This window comes from Dipodomys spectabilis, unplaced genomic scaffold (genome assembly GCF_019054845.1).
Source record: "Dipodomys spectabilis isolate Male_0828 unplaced genomic scaffold, ASM1905484v1 ptg000030l, whole genome shotgun sequence".
In the NCBI taxonomy this organism is placed as follows: domain Eukaryota; kingdom Metazoa; phylum Chordata; class Mammalia; order Rodentia; family Heteromyidae; genus Dipodomys; species Dipodomys spectabilis.
In genome coordinates, this window is record NW_024870707.1 from 11,686,751 (window position 1) to 11,705,785 (window position 19,035).

The 19,035-nt window shown below is 53.3% G+C and overlaps 1 protein-coding gene across 2 annotated transcripts in view; it reads right to left on the bottom strand.

Annotated features, from left to right (window-relative positions):
* Sptbn2 (spectrin beta, non-erythrocytic 2) overlaps window positions 1-19,035 on the bottom strand; it is a 43,576-nt gene that overhangs the window by 7,688 nt on the left and 16,853 nt on the right. For both annotated transcript variants that reach the window (XM_042676517.1, XM_042676516.1), the window contains 19 exons: window positions 18,871-18,951; window positions 18,488-18,603; window positions 15,474-15,586; window positions 15,124-15,311; window positions 13,014-13,131; window positions 12,348-12,506; window positions 11,956-12,258; window positions 10,680-10,833; window positions 9,634-10,504; window positions 8,410-8,547; window positions 7,097-7,853; window positions 6,506-6,708; window positions 5,758-5,848; window positions 5,382-5,528; window positions 3,364-3,627; window positions 1,128-1,352; window positions 865-954; window positions 321-581; window positions 104-234 (listed from right to left, as the gene is read on the bottom strand). In XM_042676517.1, coding sequence (XP_042532451.1) covers window positions 104-234; window positions 321-581; window positions 865-954; window positions 1,128-1,352; window positions 3,364-3,627; window positions 5,382-5,528; window positions 5,758-5,848; window positions 6,506-6,708; window positions 7,097-7,853; window positions 8,410-8,547; window positions 9,634-10,504; window positions 10,680-10,833; window positions 11,956-12,258; window positions 12,348-12,506; window positions 13,014-13,131; window positions 15,124-15,311; window positions 15,474-15,586; window positions 18,488-18,603; window positions 18,871-18,951 — 4,410 coding nt within the window. The remainder of the gene's footprint in view (window positions 1-103; window positions 235-320; window positions 582-864; window positions 955-1,127; window positions 1,353-3,363; window positions 3,628-5,381; window positions 5,529-5,757; window positions 5,849-6,505; window positions 6,709-7,096; window positions 7,854-8,409; window positions 8,548-9,633; window positions 10,505-10,679; window positions 10,834-11,955; window positions 12,259-12,347; window positions 12,507-13,013; window positions 13,132-15,123; window positions 15,312-15,473; window positions 15,587-18,487; window positions 18,604-18,870; window positions 18,952-19,035) is intronic.

Genomic DNA, 19,035 nt, shown 5'->3' on the forward strand with positions numbered 1-19,035 from the left:
AATGTTCTGTCCACACAGTGTGAAAGATGCTACAGACCCTCTATCTTCCAGAGAAGTTGTTCCCTCTCCCCAGGGGTGGGAGCCCTCGCCGCTGTACACTCACTTCTCTGGGTGGTCGTGGTCAATCATGTCCTGACTGCTGGCTGCGAGCTGGTGGATGGTCTGGGCATAGTCAGCCAGAGCTTGCTCTAACACCTGATGTTTCTTCACCTCTGCCTGGGCACTCAGCTCGTCCTGGGAGAGGACACCGGGCATGAGGCAGCAGGGACTGGGAGAGGGAGAAATCAAGCCACCCAGACCAGATGCACCCTGGCTCTCACCTTGGCATTCTCCTGGCCCATCATGTGTAACTCCTGCTCACCCATCCAGGCCTCGGCCTCGGCGGCATCGCGGTAGAACTGCTGGGCCCGCAGAGCCTCCTCCAGTCGCTTGCCCCGAAGCTCCAGCTCATGGCCCAGGCGTTTCCACATTTCCTGGAGCTGAGCCAGCTCTGGGCCAGCGGCGGCTGCCCCCAGTGCACGCTGCCGCTCCTTGAGGTCTGCAATCCGGGGCTCGTGGCCCTGGATCTCTTTCTGCAGGGTCTGGACCCAGCCACAGAGGAGGACACCCTGAAAGGCTTGCAAGGGGACCCCTCAGCCTGCCCTGACCTGGCCCAGGAATGCATGCCCTGCTGCCGATGCCCCTCAGTCCTCACCCTGACCCTGCCAGAAGAGCCACCCCCCACCCCAGTGTGGGAACAGAGGCACGCGGCTCAAGTCTGGGGCCTCCAGGTGGGTCAGAAAACAAGGCCATCTCAGGAAAGCACACTGTCCAAGAGTGGGAGGTTCTTGGGGACTTTGCTTTTGCCCTTCGCCTCTGCCTCACCTGGTTTTTCTTCATGAGAAGCTGGACGCTGGGCAGGTCCTTGCCATGCTCCCTGGAGCTGGCCGTGGGCAGCCGCTCAGTCACCCACAACTAGATGAGAAAGGAGTCAAGAGGTCCACGGTCAGCACCGGGGCCCAAGACTGGGGGGGGGGGGTTGGGGCCACGGGTGTGTGTAGGGAATGGTCATCTGACTCTGGGGTACAGGGGACCTACAGGGCTTCCCTGAGTATCAGTGCCAGGGTCAAGGTGAATCCGTGACTCACGATCTCATCCTCCACGTCCCGGTGGAACTGGTGCTGCTCGCGAGAGGCCTGGAGGCGCTGGCAGCGTTCCTTCATGGGCTGGCAGAGTGCTCTGAACTTCTCCTCCACAGCCCTTGAGGTCCTCTCCACCTCCCCTGCCCCCTTGTCCTCCTGGGCCAGTGCCTTCGCCTGGGCCTGGATGGCCTCTACCTCCTTCTCTCTCACCGCCATCTCCCGCTCCAGCATCTGCAAACCCGGAGGCAGAGGACAGCAGCATTGCAGTTCCACCCTCACGCTCTGAGATGCTCGTTTCTATCAAGTCAACCACAATTTCTCTCACTCGCTTTTTTTTCTCCTGCCAGTCATGGGGCTTGAACTCAGAGTTTGGGTGCTGTCCCTGAGTCTCTTTGTGCTCAAGGCTAGTGCTCTACTGTTTTGAGCCACAGCACCACTTCTGGCTTTTTCTGAGTATTTTATTGGCGATAAGAGTTTCAAGGGCTTTCCTGCCTGGGATGGCTTTGAACTGTGATCCTTAGATCTCAGCATCCTGAGGAGTTGGGATTATAGGCATGAGCCATGAGTGCCTGGCTTGCCAATCATGATTTCTTATCTCCAGGACTCAAGCCAGGGAGAGCATCCTCTCATGGCCTGGATGGGTGGATCTCAAACTTTTTGTATATACCAGAATCCAAGGTTGTGCGGTAACTGTGCCATTGTGAATCCATTGTCCCTCCGTCCCCAGTTCATCCCTGTGCTGCTTTGAGATGTTGGAATTGGACCCTGTAACCTCTCCTTTACCCGCTAGTGCAATGCCACCCCTTGCCAGCAGAGGGAGATGGAGGTGTAGCACAGCATGGCAGAAGACTGGCTTTTATTTTTAACTGCTCTACTGTGCCAGAACCCAGGGGCGCTTCCCCCCAGCAGGCTTTACTGGCCCTCCAGAGGAGGCAAGGCTTCCTGCCTTAGATCACCAGCTGCAGATCTGTTCTGGCAATTTCTTTTTGCCCTCTTCAACAAGGCCTAAGTTACCACATTCCTCCTTGGGTATTCCTCCAGAGCGCTGTCCATATTCCTGCTACATTTGCTACTCCAGGATTTTTTTCTTCTTCTGTTGGTTGTAGGGCTTGAACTCTGGGCCTGGGCGCTGTCCCTCAGCTCTTCAGCTTAAGGCTAGCGCTCTACCATTTGAGCCACAGCACCACTTCTGGTTTTCTGTTGGTTTATTGGAGATAAGAGTCTCATGGACTTTCCTGTCTGGGCTGGCTTTGAGCTGTGGTCCTCAGATCTCAGCCTCCTTTGTAGCTAGGATTACAAGCGTGAGCCACCAGCACTGGGCCTATTCCAGGATTCTTAAGAGCAGGAGTTGGCAAATACAGCCCACTGCCTTTTTTGTAAATGACATTGTATAGGAATATAAGTCCACTCCTATTTTGTGTCTATGGTTGTTTTTTTTAACCCTACAGAAGAGCTGTAATAGAGATTACTATATGATCCACAAAGCCCAAAATATTTGCTATTCTGCCCTTTGCAGAAAAAAGTTTTCTGACTCCTGATGTAGAATTCTCTTCACACTTGCCAGAGTTTGGAAGTGGTTTGTCCCCTCCAAAATTTAAGTTGGAATGTGGTCCCTGAGGTAAAACAGTGTGGAGAGGGGGTGGGATCTTTAGAGGGTGATTGGGTCACTAAGAGGGATTAATGGAGATCTCGTGAGACTGGATTAGTGACCCTAAGAGCAGGTTGTTATAAAGTGAGGCTGCTTTTATATTTTGCCTGTGCCACATCTGCTCACTTCCCTCTGCTTTTCTACCGTGCTATGACACAAGGCCCTCACCAGAAACCAGGAGAATACCAGCACCATGCTCTTAGATTTGTAGCCTGTAGAACCGTGAGCTGGAGCAAATCTAGTCTTTATAATCACCCAGTTTCATGATACTGTTATAGCAACAGAAAACTTAAGATCATACCTTTGGTAGTTTTTACTAATGAATATTTTCTACTAGTTTCTCTGTTCAAACAGTTCCTATAGTTTATCTCCTATAATCCCTGGAGATTGATGCACAGAAATCATTATGAGAAAAAAACAAAACATTGATGTAACTATAACCTCTCTGTACAGCACCTTTATAAGAAAATAGACATAAAAAAAATAACAAAACATGTCACCTGCCAGGCCTTCGGACGACCTTAGGATGACTTAGGCTCTTGAGGAAAGTGCTTTCTTTTTCCCTTCTCCTTCCATTCTTCACACCTAACCTACCTGCTGCTTCTTAAGCAGGATGTTGACACTGGTGAGGTCCTTGCCGTAGTCGTCGGAGTGCAGCTGGGCCTGCAGGCTCTCCAGCCAGCTCTCCAGGGCGGAGCAGCTCTGGGAAAACAGCTCGGCCCTGTTGGCGTCAAAGAGGCTGCGGGCCTTGGCCTGGGTGGTGGTCTCCAGCTCATCCCAGCGCTTGTGCAGGTCCTCCAGCTTCTCCGACACCAAAGCTTTCAGCTCTGGCTTCTCCAGAGTCAGCTCCCGCCCTTCCTGGGTGGCAGGACAGAGAAGGGGTAAGTGCCACAATTAGACACCACTGCATGTCACGGGCTGACGGCAGGTCAGGGACACAGGACAGAGCAAACTGAAGGGTGGCAAATAATTCCAGATTTCCATGGCCACTTATTGACATAGCCTTCCTGGAGGCATCAGAGCCCTTCTAAGCAGCCTGCCCGCACTGCCGATGACACACTCCACCTCCCTAGAGGTCCCAGCCTAACTTCCCTCCATAAAGAAGCCATTGCAAGGAGTTCCCGGGTGCTGGTGGTTTCTGGCATTATGTTGCACATGGATTTGACTGCTTTCATTTCCTGTTTCTCACTCACAATACGTCTTACTTGAACTTCCGCAAGTGAGGTCTTTCCCAACTTCCTGTGCTGCTTGTTCCTTCCTTCCCTTCCCTTTTTCTTCCTTCCTTCCTTCCTTCTTTCCTTTCCTCCCTCCCTCCCCTCCCTTCCTTCTCTCCCCGTCCTCCCTCCCTCTCTCCCTCCTTCCCTTCCCCTCCCTCCTTTCCTTCTCTCCTTCCTTCCTTCCTTCCTTCCTTCCCTCCTTCCTTCCCTCCTTCCTCTCTCCCTTCCTCCCTCCACCTCTTTGTGCTGGAACCTGGGCCTTGGACATGCTAAACATACACCTACTACCACTTAGCTACATGGCAGCCCGGATGCTCCCTGCCTGGACTGTGCCACTCCTGAAGCTCCGGGATCACCTCTCCTGAAAGCGGGCTGCCCCGGAACTTGGACTTCAGGTCTGTCTCTGGGAACACAAGCCCAGACGCTGCATTTTCCACTGTCTGTCAGGATGGAGTGCCAGCGGTTGCCTCTGTTTGGTGGTTTCCCAGCCTTTAACTGCAAACACTTCAAAGCACATCCCTCTGCTTCCATGGCACCCCTTCATAGAAATCCACTGGTCGGGGCTGGGAAAGTGGCTCAGTGGTAGAATGCTTGTCTTGCATGCGTGAAGCCCTGGGTTCAATTCCTCAGCACCACATACATAGAAAAAGCCAGAAGTAGTGTTGTGGCTCAAGTGGTAGAGCGCTAGCCTTGAGCTGAAGAGCTAAGGGACAGCGCCCAGGCCCAGAGTTCAGGCCCCACGACTGACAAAACAAACAAAAAAATGCACTGGTCTCCTCTGGCCATCGACCATGACCTTCGAGGAAGGGAGGCGTCTCTGGCTATTCCACGCAGCACTGGTTGTGCGCTGGCACACTAAAGGTATCCAGGAACAGTGGCTGAGTACGAAGGCTGTTTCATCTACCCTCAGCAATGAAGCCAGAGCTCCATGGGAGGCTGGTCCTCCCAATGGCAAACCATGGCAGATAAGGCAGACTGGGCCCACAGCCTGCTTTTATAAGAAAAGCTTTATTAGGAGATAGTCATGCTCCTTATGTCTTCTGTATGGCTGCTTTTGTATGACGACAGCAGAAGCGAATAGCTTCTGTGACCCTCGAAGCCTGAAGTATTTACTATCTGGCCCTAAATCCTGGCTGAGGAGAGTCCTTCTGCTTCAGATATAACAACTCTTATAGTGTTTAATCAAAGCCAGTTTGGTTCAATTGCCGCCGCCTCCTCTACCTCCTCCACCACCTCCTCCTCCATCACCTCCTCCTGCTCCTCCTCTTCCTCTTCTATTGTACCTTTTCACATTCTGAAGTCCTGTCCCATCTCTCTAATGCGAAAGAACCATGTCCCAGGCAGCCTAGGCCTGCCAGAGGTAGTCCAAAGATGCACGTTCGCTGCTTTGCTCACCTTGTCCACCTTGTCCAGCCAGTCCTTGTTGGCCGCCAGCTCAGCCATGAACGCCTGGTGCTTCTGCCACTTGGTGTGCAGGTTGCGGGCCTCATCATAGGACACATCCTGGGCCGTTAGCATCTTCTCATCTATCCAGAGTTTGAGCTGGGTGGAGCATAATGCAGGGGGTGAGGGAGGAGGGAGGGATGTTTTTGGGAGAAGAGGTGAGAGAGGAGGAAGATGGGAAAGATGGGAAGAAACCATGAAGAGTGCTCCGGGCTGTGATGACACCCAAGGCACTTGATCCATGGCCAGCTTGGTGCTGGGGGAGGGGGAGCCGGCCAGGGAGGCAGCCTGGCAACACTGCCAGGGCACCAGAGAACGAGAGCCTCACCTCATGACAGTCTTGCAGGAAGTGCTGCTGCTCTCGGTTGTCCCGAAGGCGGCCCAAAAGCTGCTGTACTGCCTCTTGGTTCTTTCTGTGCCTACAATGACAGCCCCACGGTAACCTTTCTTCTTGACTTTGATATGAGAGGATTATGGATCTTTCCTTTGTCTTGGCAGTCGTGGGGTTGGAACTCAGAATCTGGTGTTCCACCACTTGAGCTGCATACCCTCGGCTGGGCTGGGCTGCAACTTCATTTTCCAATTTATACTTTCTGGTATTTTTGTTAATTGATTTGGGATCTTGAGTATTCCTCCCCCCTCCGTCCCCCCTACCCCCTACCCACCACCCCATCCCCCCACCCCCACCCCGGCTGTCCTAGAACATGAATCAGCCACTGGCCTGGCCAGTGATAACTCCTGAACTTGCTTAGAGGCCCTCATCTTATACAGGTGGTGTGCCTTGGGGGCCCCACAGGACACTCCAGAAATCCGATTTCCAGGCTGCCATTCTATTAGGCTCCATTTTGCCCTGATGTGGGTGAAGAAGGCTCTCCTGGGGCCCTGAGCAGTCCCTCTCCAAGCACCCCAATCTTCCTTTTCTGTGTTGTGGTCAGCCTCCAAGTCCCTGCCAAATGTCGGACAGCTGTGGCCTGTGCCGCGCCTCCATCTTTGAGGCCCATCTTTGTCGCCACTATTCCCCTGGCCTGCGCCCCCGTCCCCCTGCCCCGCCCTCCTGCCCACTGTCTCCACAGCACCTCCTCTCGATCGAGTCTGCCTTCTCCTGGATCTTCTCGGAGTGGATGTTGCCCTCGGACACCAGCTGGCGCCCGGCCTCCAAGAGGCCGCGGATGCGCTCTCCACTGGCCTCCATGGTGCTCATGAAGTCCTCCAGCTTTTTGATGGCAGCGTCTGCAGCCTGGAGCGTCCCCGGCATCTCCGTGTGGGACAGGACATATTCCTGCGCAGGAAGGGAGGCCTCAGGTCACTTCTCAAGCACACAGACCCCACCCCCACGAGGGGCCCACCCAGAGACAGGTCCGAAAGGGAGGGGCCAGGGTGGGCATGGGCAAGATAGGCAGGGGGCTCTGAAGGGGCCCCTCTGAGGAAGGCCCAAGGAGCTGAGCTGTGGGAGCTCACCAGTGTAAATCCTGCTCTAGTTTCATTTCTTTTAAATAGTTATATGACTAGGCACGTCTTTTCTTTCTTCTACAGTTGATTTGAGTAAGACATTTGAATTCATCACTCCCAGCCTTCTGACACCCTGCCTGCCATGCCGCTTCCTCAATTACTTCATTTTCCTCCCCATTTTTCTCTTCTTCCAGGGCTCTCGCCTCCTGGACTCTCACCTGGCTGCTGAGCACGCCCTCGGCCTGGCGAGCATCCCGCAGGAACCCCTGGAAGCCGTGGGCCTGAGCCAGCCGGCCTTGTCTGCTCTCCCACATGCGGCCCAGCTCCTCCCAGCCGGTTCCCAGGGCCTCCAGTCGCTGGCGGAGGAAGAGGCACTGGGGATCGGCCTGGTCTCGGGTCACCTCCTCGCCCAAGGCCCGCAGGCGACGATACTCGCCCTGGGCCCGCTCCACCTCTCCTCGCAGGGCTGCGTGTTGGGCCAGGAGGGCCTCGGCCTCGGGCAGCGTGGCTGGCCCTTCCTCAGAGGCCACGGCCGTCTGTGTCCGGCCCAGCCACGCCTGGAAGTCATCCAAGCTGCGCAGGAAATCTTGCAGCCGCCGCGCTTCGCCCAGGGACTCCTCTCGACGTCGCATGGTGGCGCGCAGGTCCTCCCAGCCCGTCTGCACCTCTCCAAGCCTTGCATTGATGGCAGAGGCTTGGGCTGGATGGCCGGCGGCTAAGGCATCTGCCTCTCTGGTCAGTTCACCCACACGGGCAGCGATGGCCTCCAAATCTCGCTCGGTGCCTGCCAGCTTCCGCTGCAGAGCCAGCACCCCCGCCAGGTCATTGCCCAGGCCCTGCGTGGACTCAATGACCTTGGTCTTTTCTCGCATCCAGGCCTGGGTCTCTGTGCACTCTAGGTGATAGTTCTGGATGCTCAGCGCGGAGGTCAGTGCTGCCTTCTTGCCGTCTGCCAGGGACCGAAACTGCCGCCACCTGCAAGGCCAGGGCAGCTCTGGCATTTGGAGCTGCTCGCTTTCTGGTCCTAGCCACATACATCTGGAAGCGCCTTTCCTACTGCCCTGTCTTAGATAAACCACCTGCTTTTGGAAAGAGGATGTCCTTCATCCTGACCCTCACCTTCTCTCTCTGATGGTACTTGGTTTTGAACCCAGGACCTCATGTTTCCTACACAGGTGCCCTACCAAAGAGCTAAACCTCCGCCCTTTTTTTAGAGTGAGATCGAATCTTGTGTGGTTTATTTATTTATTTATTTTTAATGTTTACTTTAGCAGGTACTAGGGCTTGAACTTGGAACTGTGAGCTTCCTGATTACAGGTGTGAACTTCTGATTTCTTTTCTGAATGGCTTCCTATCAGTCTCCAGTCTCATTGGACTACCTTGACTTTGCTCGTTCATTGCTTTCCCTCTCCCAACATATCCCCTCCTCCTTTCTAGCCCCCGTTGCATCCTGCAGAACTCTTCCAGTTGCCATCCCCGGCTGCGGCAGTCTTTCTCAGGTGCCCGGGCTGCCCCATCCCTCAAAGCCCACCTGTGATTGAGCTGCTCCTGGGTGTTGACAATGCGGTCCTTGCCTGGTGGGTTGGCCTGTAGCAGCTGCTCAGCAATGTCATTCACCGCAGTAATTCTCGCAGCCAGGGCATTCATTTCAGGCTCCAGGGTCTCGAACCTGGGTGGGGATAAGAGAGCAGGGCTTGAGCAGGGAGAGGCAGTGAGGCACCAGGCTCGTCCTTTAGAGACACCCAGAGCAACACCACTCCATCAGCACGAGGCTTCTGTCCTGGCCTCGCTGCCCTTCTTGGCCTACAGGAGAGGAACTTCCAACCCTCCCAACTCTAGGAGGAAAACTACTCCTAGGGATGCTCAGAAGGTCAAAGGTCAGGAACTGCACAAGCCTAACTCCACCCTGGCATTGCCAGGACCCTCACCTTTACCAGGACCTTGCTGCTCCTCCTGGGGCTCCCCCTTAGCCAGCTGCCCAGGCCCCATCCTCAGACAATAAGCAAAGGAAGGGGTAATAAAAAATGTGTCTGATTGATAAAGTTGTAAAACATGCCTTCTTCCAGGGACAGCTGACATTCTAATAGGGAAGGGTCTACAAACATGGCTCAAGCCTGGAAGCCTAGCTACCCACAAGGCTGAGAGACTCTTATCTCCAACTTGCTTTTTAGAAAAGAAATGAATCAAATAGAGCAATATGCTGACAATAATGGAATCTTGGTGATGGGTGCATAGATCTTGTCATGATACAGCCTCTACTTTTGACTATGTCCAACATTTTAAATAAAACTAAAGGCAGGGAGTTAGCCAGGCACCAGTGTTTCCCCTTGATAATCCTAACTACTCAGGAGAGGCTGAGCTGTGGAGGATTACAGTTTGAAACCAGCCTGGGCAGAAAAGTCCATGAGATTCTGTTTTCAAAGTAACCAGCACAAAGCAGTGCTGGAGCATGACTCAAGTGGTAAAGTGTCAGCCAAACAAGCTGAGTGAGCATAAGGTCCTGAATTCCCCAGAAAAAAAGCAGAATGCTTGGGGCATGGCTAAAGTGGTCGAAAACCTGCTTAGGTTCAAGACCCTAGGTTCAAACCTCACTACCATCACAAAACAAAATCCTAAAAGCAATCATTGAGACTGACTCAGAGGGCTGTAGTTAAGGCTCAAGGCGCGTAGTGGGCAGCTGACAGTGGGAGCAGGCAGCCCCCGTACCCGCCTCAGCTCCCAGGCACTGCGCCCTTTGGGAGCTCTCAGGTCTTACCTCTGCTGCACCACCTCCAGGTCCTCCAGGCGCTCAGGCAGGGCCATGCTGTTGAGCCATTGCTCCTTCTCCTCCACCCAGAGCCCACAGGCTCCCGCCTCGCTGAGCATAGTGTAGAGTGCCAGGGCGGCCTCCAGGGCCCGCGCCCGCTCACCCGCCCGGGCCTGCAGCTCCTCGTAGTGCTGCTCCAGAGCAGGCACCCTGCCCTGCACCTCAGCTGTGTGGCTCAGTGCGGGCGGCAGGGCTGCAGCCTGCTCCCTCAAGGCATCCAGGGTGGGCCGGTGGCCTCGGATCTCCTCTTCCAAGGCCCGGTGCTGCCTGGCTAGGGCCTGTGTGGAGAACTCATCGTGCCCTAGCTCGGGGCTGGAAACCAGGCGCAATGCATCCACCAACCAGGCCTCCATGTCGTTTGCATCTGCCTGGAACTGGTAGAGGCTGGCGGCCTGTGCCAGCCGCTGGGCACGCTCCTCGGCCAGGGCCTCCAGCCGTTCCCACTGGGCCTGGAGCTCAGCTGCGCGGGCAGCAGCCTGGCTGGCTCCAGGGTGGCCCTCGGCAACCAGCTGCTGGCCTTGCTCCAGAGTGAGCTTCAGGGGCCCCAGCCGGCCGCTCATCTCTCCACGCAGAGCTGTGTGCTTGTTGAGCAGGCGGAGGGCACCTGTCAGGTCCCGACCTGTGTCGGCCGAGGCCAGGAGGTGCTGCTGCTCCCGCACCCAGGCCTCCGTCTCGCCCACCTCCCAGAGGAACCGCCACAGGCGCCGCGACTCCTCCAGGCGGGCCCGTCGGGCTGCTGCCAGCTCACACAGGGCCTCATAGCTCTGCTCCAGGTTGGCTACCCGCTCCGACACCAGCTGTGGGTCACATGGTCTGTATTCTGGAAAAGTCAGGCCAGAGATCAAGAGCTCTGCCTGTTCCCCACCCCAGTGAGGAACCCCCTTACCTGCCCTGATAGACTTCCCTCCCTGGCTCTAGCTGTCATCGCTCATCCTCCCACAGGCTCTCCTGTCTCCAGGTTTCCCTGCCCAAGGCCTCTGCCTTCCCATTTTCACCTTTCCCGGGGTCGCAGAAGCGCAGGGCAGAGGCACTGACGGCCCGCACCCTCTCAGCCTGCACGGCAATGTCTGCTTCCACCAGTTCATGCAGCTGCAGCAGGTCCTCCACTCCGGCCAGGTGCTTGCCCAGGTCCTGAGACTGCAGCCGGCCCTGCCAGGCACACAGAGCAAGCTTGTGCCCAACTCCTAACCAGGTGCACATGCCAATCTCACTCCCTCTTCCTTCCATCCCCTTAAGACAACCGCAGTGTTGCGCCCTAGTGAGCACGCCTGCGCTCGCTCGCTCGCTCTCTCCCCCCCCTTCTCACACACACACAAACAAACACAAGATGTCCAAGTTCTGCCCCAGCGCCTGGCTCCTTGTCCTCAGCATCCTCTCCTGCATGGAACAACTTTCCAACTAAATCATGCTCCCAGGATCTTTGCTGTGACTCATCTTCTCAGCCCTAGAATCCCAGGCATCTCCTGTGGTCACAGCTCTGCCGCAGCACCCCAGCACCCGTCACTGTGTCTCCCAGACCTGCCCTCAGCTCTTCCCTAGTAAACTGCAGCTGCACCTGACTGCTCTGTGTGCAGCCACTCAGGCCTTCTGCACAATGTATCCAAGCTACTTCTCAAAACGGAAGACAGAATCCTATCTTTCCCTTCCCCAAAACCTCCTGAGCATCTCAAATGCTCTGTGTTACTTAGGAAAAAAAAATCCAAACTCCTTGACCAGGCCTATAATGCACTAAGTCAACTGGCAGCTCCCCCTTTACTCCCCGAGATCCTAGGGGCTTGAGCATGTTAGGCAAGTACTCTATTACTGGGCTGCATCTCCAGTCCCAGTTTTGAGTTGATCTATCTCACATTAGTTATTCCGGGGCATTTCACGATTACCTCTGCACACGTTTACAACATATTCCAATCAATCTCACCCCCTCTGTCACTTTTTTATGGGCAGGCTCTTGCTATGTAGCCTAGGCTGGCTTTGAACTCATCATCCTCTAGCTTCAACCTCCCAAGTGCTAGGGATGACAGGCCTGAGCCACCGTACCTGGCTCTGCTCCTGCCTTCATCTCTTTCCACAGCCTCACATAGCTACAGTCTTTCTTCTCATCCCATACCACACTTAGTCTAGTCTCCCTGAGCCCCATGTTTTATTAGAACTGGGATGTCCCCCCCTGCACTGGCATGTGCTCTACAGAGCGGGGCTCAGTGGTGGATTTAAGGCACTGTAGCGACACCCCCAGGACTCCCACCCACCTGAGCCCCACCAGGGATGGCCAACTACCTTCATCTCTGCCATCCAGTCCATGAGGTAGAGCAGGTCCTGAAACACCTTCTGCAGCTCCAGGTTGAGGAGAAGCCGCTCCCGCCGGGCGGCCACCATCTGCCGCAGGAAGTCCCAGAGCCTGGCCACATTGTGCTGCCGAGCAGAGATGCGCTTGATGTCGTGATAGCGCTCAGCTGCCAGCTCTGCGGCCACCGCGTCCACGGCCTGCACCCGGCCACTGTAGGCCACAATGTCTGTCTCGATGGCTTCATGCTTCCGCACCGCTGCCTCCACGGCTGCCAGCTCCAGCCCAAAGTTGTCCTGTGGCAGAGGCCAGGAAGGGAGGTGATAGATGTGGGGTTTCAGCTCCTCTCCACCCTGCAGTCTCTTTCTTCCCCCTTGCATCCTACCTGGGACACAAGGCGCTGGTTCTCGCTGAGCCAGGTCTCCCGCATGGCGGCCTTGCGATCGAAGCGCGCGGCCAGCTGCTCCAGCTTCTCCTGGCGGATCAGCTCTGTGCGCAGGGCCAGCTCACGCTCGTGCTCAGCTTTCTCCAGCCGCTCCCAGGCCTGTGCAGTGCAGACAAGAGGAGCAGACAGGGTCGGGGAGGAGGGTCAGCAGAGCTAAGGCCCAGCAAAGTCCCCTGGTGCCGGGGTCTAGCATGGGTCTGACTGCAGTCAGTAAGGCTTTTTCAGGAATGAGAGGTGCTGGGCGTGGCCTGCAGCCATGTAAGAAACACGTTTGCTTCTGGACAAGGGCAAGATGGCAGTGGCAGGACTATGGGAGATTCTTATTTTGTTATGATGCTTATAAAATACTTGTGAAAAATTATAAATAGAGAGAGTTGGGGCTGTGTGGAGCGTGATTTCTCACGTGAACCTGTATGAAGAATGAGAACGGAAAGGAGTGACACCAGAGTCCCAACAGGGGTGGCTGCAGTGGGATGGAGAATCTAGTAACCGTAGTGGGGCTTAGGGGAGGTGACAAGGGCCCTAGGTTAGGGCAGATATGAAAGGTGTCCGGGCCAGGGACCGCCAAGGGCTGTCATCTGTGGGACAGCATGGCAGGTCACAGACCTTATTGATGTCGGAGATGAGCCGACCCTCTCGGGGCGTGTAGACCTTCTGGTTGTTGGCCCGCAGTTTGCTCTGGATGGTGAAGAGCAGCACCTCCAAATTCCCCTTCTCGGTGAACCTGAGGTGGGCGGGGGGGGGGGGGGGCAAGTTAGCATCAGAGGCAATGGCCACAGGGGCCCAGGAAGTTGACTTTACAACACAGAGTGTCCTGTGTCCTTTTCTTCTCACAAAACCAATACATAGTCTTTGCAAGCAACCCAGAAAATACTGGCAAACCCAAAGAACATCATTTCAATGTAATTAAAAACCACAGAGAAATGACGACCACAGGAGCCCTTGTGCACAGTGTTGACTGAGGCTGGGTGCCAGCATAGCCACTTCTAACGCATCAAGAACTCACCTCCTGTGAGTTGGGCTAGCACTCACTCTCTGAGTATCCCTCATTTTCTGGTTGAGAAAATTGAGGCATAGGAAGGTTAAATAAGTTGCCCAATATTCAAACCTGTTAAATATTAGAGCTAGGATTTGAACTCTTGGCTCTAAGCATTTTCTTCTCTGTGGCCCACAAAGAACACTTTGAGCATGTTTCTCCAATTATTTTTCACGTAACTTTTCATGTCAATAAAAGCATTTCTTTGATACTATTTTCTGTAGTGTCTCATGACTCATTTTTCTTTCATGAAGCTCACGTTGATGAACATCCTTGAAGCTAGCTACATCTTTGTTGAATATTCAGGCAAAGGGCACAGCTCAAATCATTTCCCCGTACTATATGAGAATAGTTGTTTTCTGGATTAATATTTAGTTTTGGAGCTGACACATAACTCCAAAAGAACTCAATGATTAGAAAAAAAAAAAAAAGGGAAGCCAAGCACTGGTGGCTCATGCCTGTAATCCTAGCTACTCAGGAGGCTGAGATCTGAGACAGGTTCAAAGCCAGCCCAAGCAGGAAAGTCCCTGATACTTATCTCCAATCAACTACCAGAAAACCAGAAATGGTGCTACAGTTCAAAGTGGTAGAGCACTAGCCTTGAGGAAAAGCTCAAGCCCTACAGCTGACAAAAAAAAAAAGAAGGAAGAGAAGGAGGGAGGGAGGAAAGGAAGAAAGAAGGAAGGAAGGCAGGCAGGCAGGCAGGCAGGCAGGCAGGCAGGCAAGCAGACACAAACTCACATCTTTAATCCTAGCTATTCAGGAGGTTAGATCTGAGAATTGAGGTTCAAAGCCAGCCTGGGCAGACAAATCCATGGGACTCTTATCTCCAACTAGCCACCAAAAAAAACCAGAAATAGGGGTGTGCCTCAAGAGGTGGAGCACTATCCCTGAACAAAAGACTGAGTCAGAACTGGAGGCCCTGAATCCAAGCTTACTTCTTGGCACAAAAGAAAACACCCCACCTCCCCAAAAATATCAACAGTAACAACAAAAGCTTTAGCATGTGCTATACAGAACTGCAAACAGGGGCTGGGAAGGTGGCTCAGTGGTAGAGTGCTTGCCTCACAAGCATGAGGCCCTGGGTTTGATTCCTCAGCACTACATAAGCAGAAAAAGCCGGAATTGGCACTGAGGCTCAAGTGGTAGCGTGCTAGCCTTGAGCTGAAGAGCTGAGGGACAGCGCCCAGGCCCAGAGTTCAGGCCCCACAACCGACAAAAAAAACAAAACAAAACTGAAAACAGCAAGTCCACATGTAAAATCAGATAACTGCTAAAATATATAAATGATTAAAAAAAACAAAAGCCACCTCTGCAAGGCTCACGTTCCCAGCCATCCTCCCAAGGCTGGCTATGCTCTGCCTGTTCCCGTGGGAGGACTGGGTGCTGAGACACAAGACGGGGGACTAGTAGTCTCACCTGATGGACTGCAATGACTCGGCACACCCGAGCAAACCTTTCCACAGTGTACTTTCTAAAAACAGCTTCAGTCATTTAAAAGGTGTTTTGGACCAACTATGTTTGTCTGCAGTGCTTTGAGCTGGGGTAAATGCACCTCTGAAGCACTTATGCACTGCCAAATAATCCTCCCCAAAAGGCCGCCCTAATTTTGGCTTCCCTTTATGTGAGCCCGGCTCAGGGCAGGCATGTCCCAGCAGGGTGAAACCCAGGGGCACCTACTTGGGTGGCTTCTCCACTGTGCGGTAGGAATTGAAGGACTGAAGCTGGTTCTGGACCCCACTGAGAGAGTTGGCCAGCTGCCGGTCATTGAGGGTCACAATGGTTTGCTCAATCCACTGCAGCAGTTCTGAGGCCAGGGACTCATACTTTTCCACTAGGCGTTCTGCCTCCATGGCGTGGTCCAGCACCTGGGAGACAGGAGATGGGAGGCTTGGTGAACTGCCCGGTCCTGCATCTAGCTCTACCTTGGCCTCTGCTTTACAGGAGTAAGACCAGGGCCCTGCCGCCTCCACCCTTTCCACCTACTGCATCACAGTGTGTGTATGGCGGGGAGGGGGAAGAGGGATTACCTTGCCAATTCTTTTGCCTTCTACAGCCAAGGCCTTCATCTTGGAGAAATAGTGGTAGTAGGTAGCCACGTATGTAATGATGGATTTCTCATCTGGTTGGTCCACATTCACATCTGAAGAAAAGGACCCCTTGGGTCAGGCAGACACCAGAAACCCGAGTCCCAGCAGTAGGCCCAAAACCCGAATCACTTCCTGCGTACCCAGGATCCCAGCCTTTTAAGGCTGGTATTCTTTTCTGGCCCTCTTCAGAGCCAAGTCACAGCTCAACCATTTCCACTAAAGGGGCCTAAAACCAAGCTCCTCTTTTGTTTTTATTTCTCCTAGACTTGAGAAGGGCCCCCCAAGCTGAGAATAAAACCTAGAAGCCTAGGAGGCTTTGGCTGAGTGTACCTAGTGGACAAACTTGTTTGGAGAGGAGAGGGGGGGACAGCAAAAAGCAAGTCAAGAAACAGTCTGTCCATTTGGAGATGGGTCACAGACTTACAGAAACCTAAGTTGACAGCTTCAGGGACAGTGGGACAGCAGATACAAACTAAGCCTACTGGAAGTGGTACTGTGACTCAAGTGGTAGAGCGCTTGCCTTGAGCTGAAGAGCTGAAAGACAGCTCCCAGGCCTAGAGTTCAAGCCCCATGACTGATTAAAAAAAAACAAAAAAACAAAAAACAAAACAACTAAGCCTACTGACTCCAGATGCAACAGACTAGGGAGGGAGGCCAGCTGTCAGCACCACCATGGAGCTGTTTCCAGTCTTGATCCCAAAGCTCAGCCATGGTCTGTCCAAGCAGGAGAGCATCCTTCAAGCTCAGACAGCCTCCATCACTAGACCAAGGCTATGACTTGGAATCCCTGGGTTTTCTGAATTGAACCAGATTTGGTCCTACTGGAAGTAGTACTATGAGACTGGAAGCCCCTCCACACTTCTGAAAGCATTCCCACAGGCATCCCAAGTCATTCACACGGCTACCAACGTCATCTCACACATCACAGACAGAACACTTAGTTTTACTTTACATCATAGCCAGGCTTCTTAAAGTCTGGTCTAGGAATGCTGCACTACCACTACTTTTGTCCCAGACAGCCGAAGCTTATCATCCTGGACAGAGGAGATAGGGTTACTATGGGTGGCCCAGCAAAAGGAGGAAGTGATGAGATCCACACTTGACATCCAGGTGAGAGCTCTCCTTTCCTTTACTGGCTAAACCCAGATTGTTCTGCTCTGCAGAGGTAAAGAGGACCTGAACTCTGGAGCCAGGCTTGCTGAACAAGAATCCAGCTCTGCCAACTGTGTGACCTTGGGCAAATCAATTGACCTTTTTGGGTTTTTTTTTTTTGGTCCAGTCGTGGTGCCTGAACTCTGGGCCTGGGCGCTGTCCCTCAGCCCTTCAGCTCAAGGCTAGCACTCTATCATTTGAGCCACAGCGCCACTTCCGGCTTTTTTCTTTTTCCTGCTTATGTGGTGCTGAGGAATCGAACTCAGGGTCTCATGCATGCAACACAAGCACTCTACCACTAAGCCACCTCCCAGCCCATCAATTGACTTTTATAAGCCCTGCCTTCTCTCCCATAAACTAAGGATAATAATGGTTCTGATTTCAGAGGGGTTTGTAAGGACTCAATTAATTAAAGCATGTCACATGCTGCGCAGTGCCAGGTACACGGTAAGGGCTGGGACGCTGGCTGAGGACAAATGCTCAGATCTCAAAGTTAGGTAGTTTTACTTCAGAGCCCTAGTAGTTTAGAAGTAAGGTCCTCGAAGAGCACATGAACTAGTTCTCTTATTTTAAACTTGAGGAAACCAAGGCACAGAGAGGCTAACAGACTGGCTATAAGTCACAAAGTTGGCTCTGGGATGGGGCTAGATAGAACCCAGAGCCATCTTCCTATAGACTTTTTTCTTCCTTTCCCTTCCTTTTTTTCTTTTTTATAGTACTTGGGTTGGAATTCAGCCTCTTGCTTGCTAGGCAGGTGCTTTATCACTTGAGCCACACCTCCAGCCCTTTTTTGTCTGGGCCTGTACCTACTTTCTGCTTCCCGCCATAGCTGAGATGACAGGTGAGCATCATCACACTCAACTATTAGTTGAGAAAGAGTCCTGGAGCTTTTTTTTTTTTTTGTCGGTCGTGGGGCTTGAACTCTGGGCCTGGGCGCTGTCCCTCAGTACTTCAGCTCAAGGCGAGCGCTCTACCACTTGAGCCACAGTGCCACTTCCGGTTTTCTGGTGGTTTATTGGAGATAGTCTCAAGGTCTCTCCTGCCCGGGCTGGCTTTGAACCGAGATCCTCAGATCTCAGCCTCCTGAGTAGCTAGGATTACAGGCGTGAGCCACCAGCGCCCGGCGAGTCCTGGAACTTTTGGCCCAGGCTGGCCTTGCTCCATGATCTACCCAATCTCAACCTCCTGAGGAGCTAAGCTTACAGGGATGAACCACTATTCCTTTCTCCTTCTCTCCTCTTCCCCCACTCTCTCTTCCTCTCTCCCTCCCTCCCCCCTCCTCTCTCTGTCTGTCTGTCTGTGTTTCTCTGTCTCTCTCTCTCTCTCTTTTTCTAGGGTCTCATTATGTAGCCCAGGATGACTTTGAACTTGTAATCCTTCTGCTTCTACCTGAGTAGTATTACAATCATGAACCACCATACCCACCTAAAATTTCATATTTTTAAGCTAGGCACTGGTGGCTCACCCATGTAATCCTAGCTACTCAAGAGGCTGAGGTATGAGAATTGTGGTTCAAAACCATCCCAGGCAGGAAATTATCTTCAATTAACTAGCAAAAGACAGTTAAGTGAGAGTACTGATGCAAAAAAGAAAATTTCCTGTTATTAACATATACTTCAGTGGTTTTTTTGTTACATTCACAACCATCACCATTACCCAGTTCCAGAGTATTTTCATCATTCCCTCCCCCTAAGAACCCCTGTAACCATAGGCAGGTGCTCTCCATCCACCCCTCCCAGCTCCCAGCAGCCCCAGTCTGCCTTCCGTCTGCCCTACCCTTGATTTGCAGAGCTCCGGCCTACCTTCAGGGTCCAGCAGCTTTGTGAGGCCCAGCTCCTTTTCAGCCAGATTGAAAGCATTTTGCAGATTGTAGTGGGCATTGCACTTCTTCAGGGACTCAAAATCCAGCAGATCTGGCCTGGAGGGGAGAAGCCAGAAGGCACCAAAAGTACTTGAGATCCCAAAGAAGTAAATTCACTCCTACCTTTATCCCTGCCTCCAACTCAAATTTTTTTTTGGAAGGGAACACCCCAAGCCTTCTCCCATTGCTCCCATCCCTAGCTTCCTATCCTAAGTCCTCTGTGCAGCACAGTGCCCCCACATTCCTTACGGCTCTTCTCCTGGCTTCTGGGTGTGCCCGCACCCCTGGGCCACTAACCCACATGTCTGCTAACTGTCTTCTCACCGGTGTTTGTGCACGATGGCGTTGAAGGCCAGTCCATCTCTCCAGCTGGTGGTGAAGTTGTGCACGTTGACATTGGGATATCTATAAACAGAGACCAGAAAAAAATGGTGAGTGGGGTTGAGCCCCAGTCTGTGCAGGACATGGTCTCTGGAGGCTGTCCTCTAC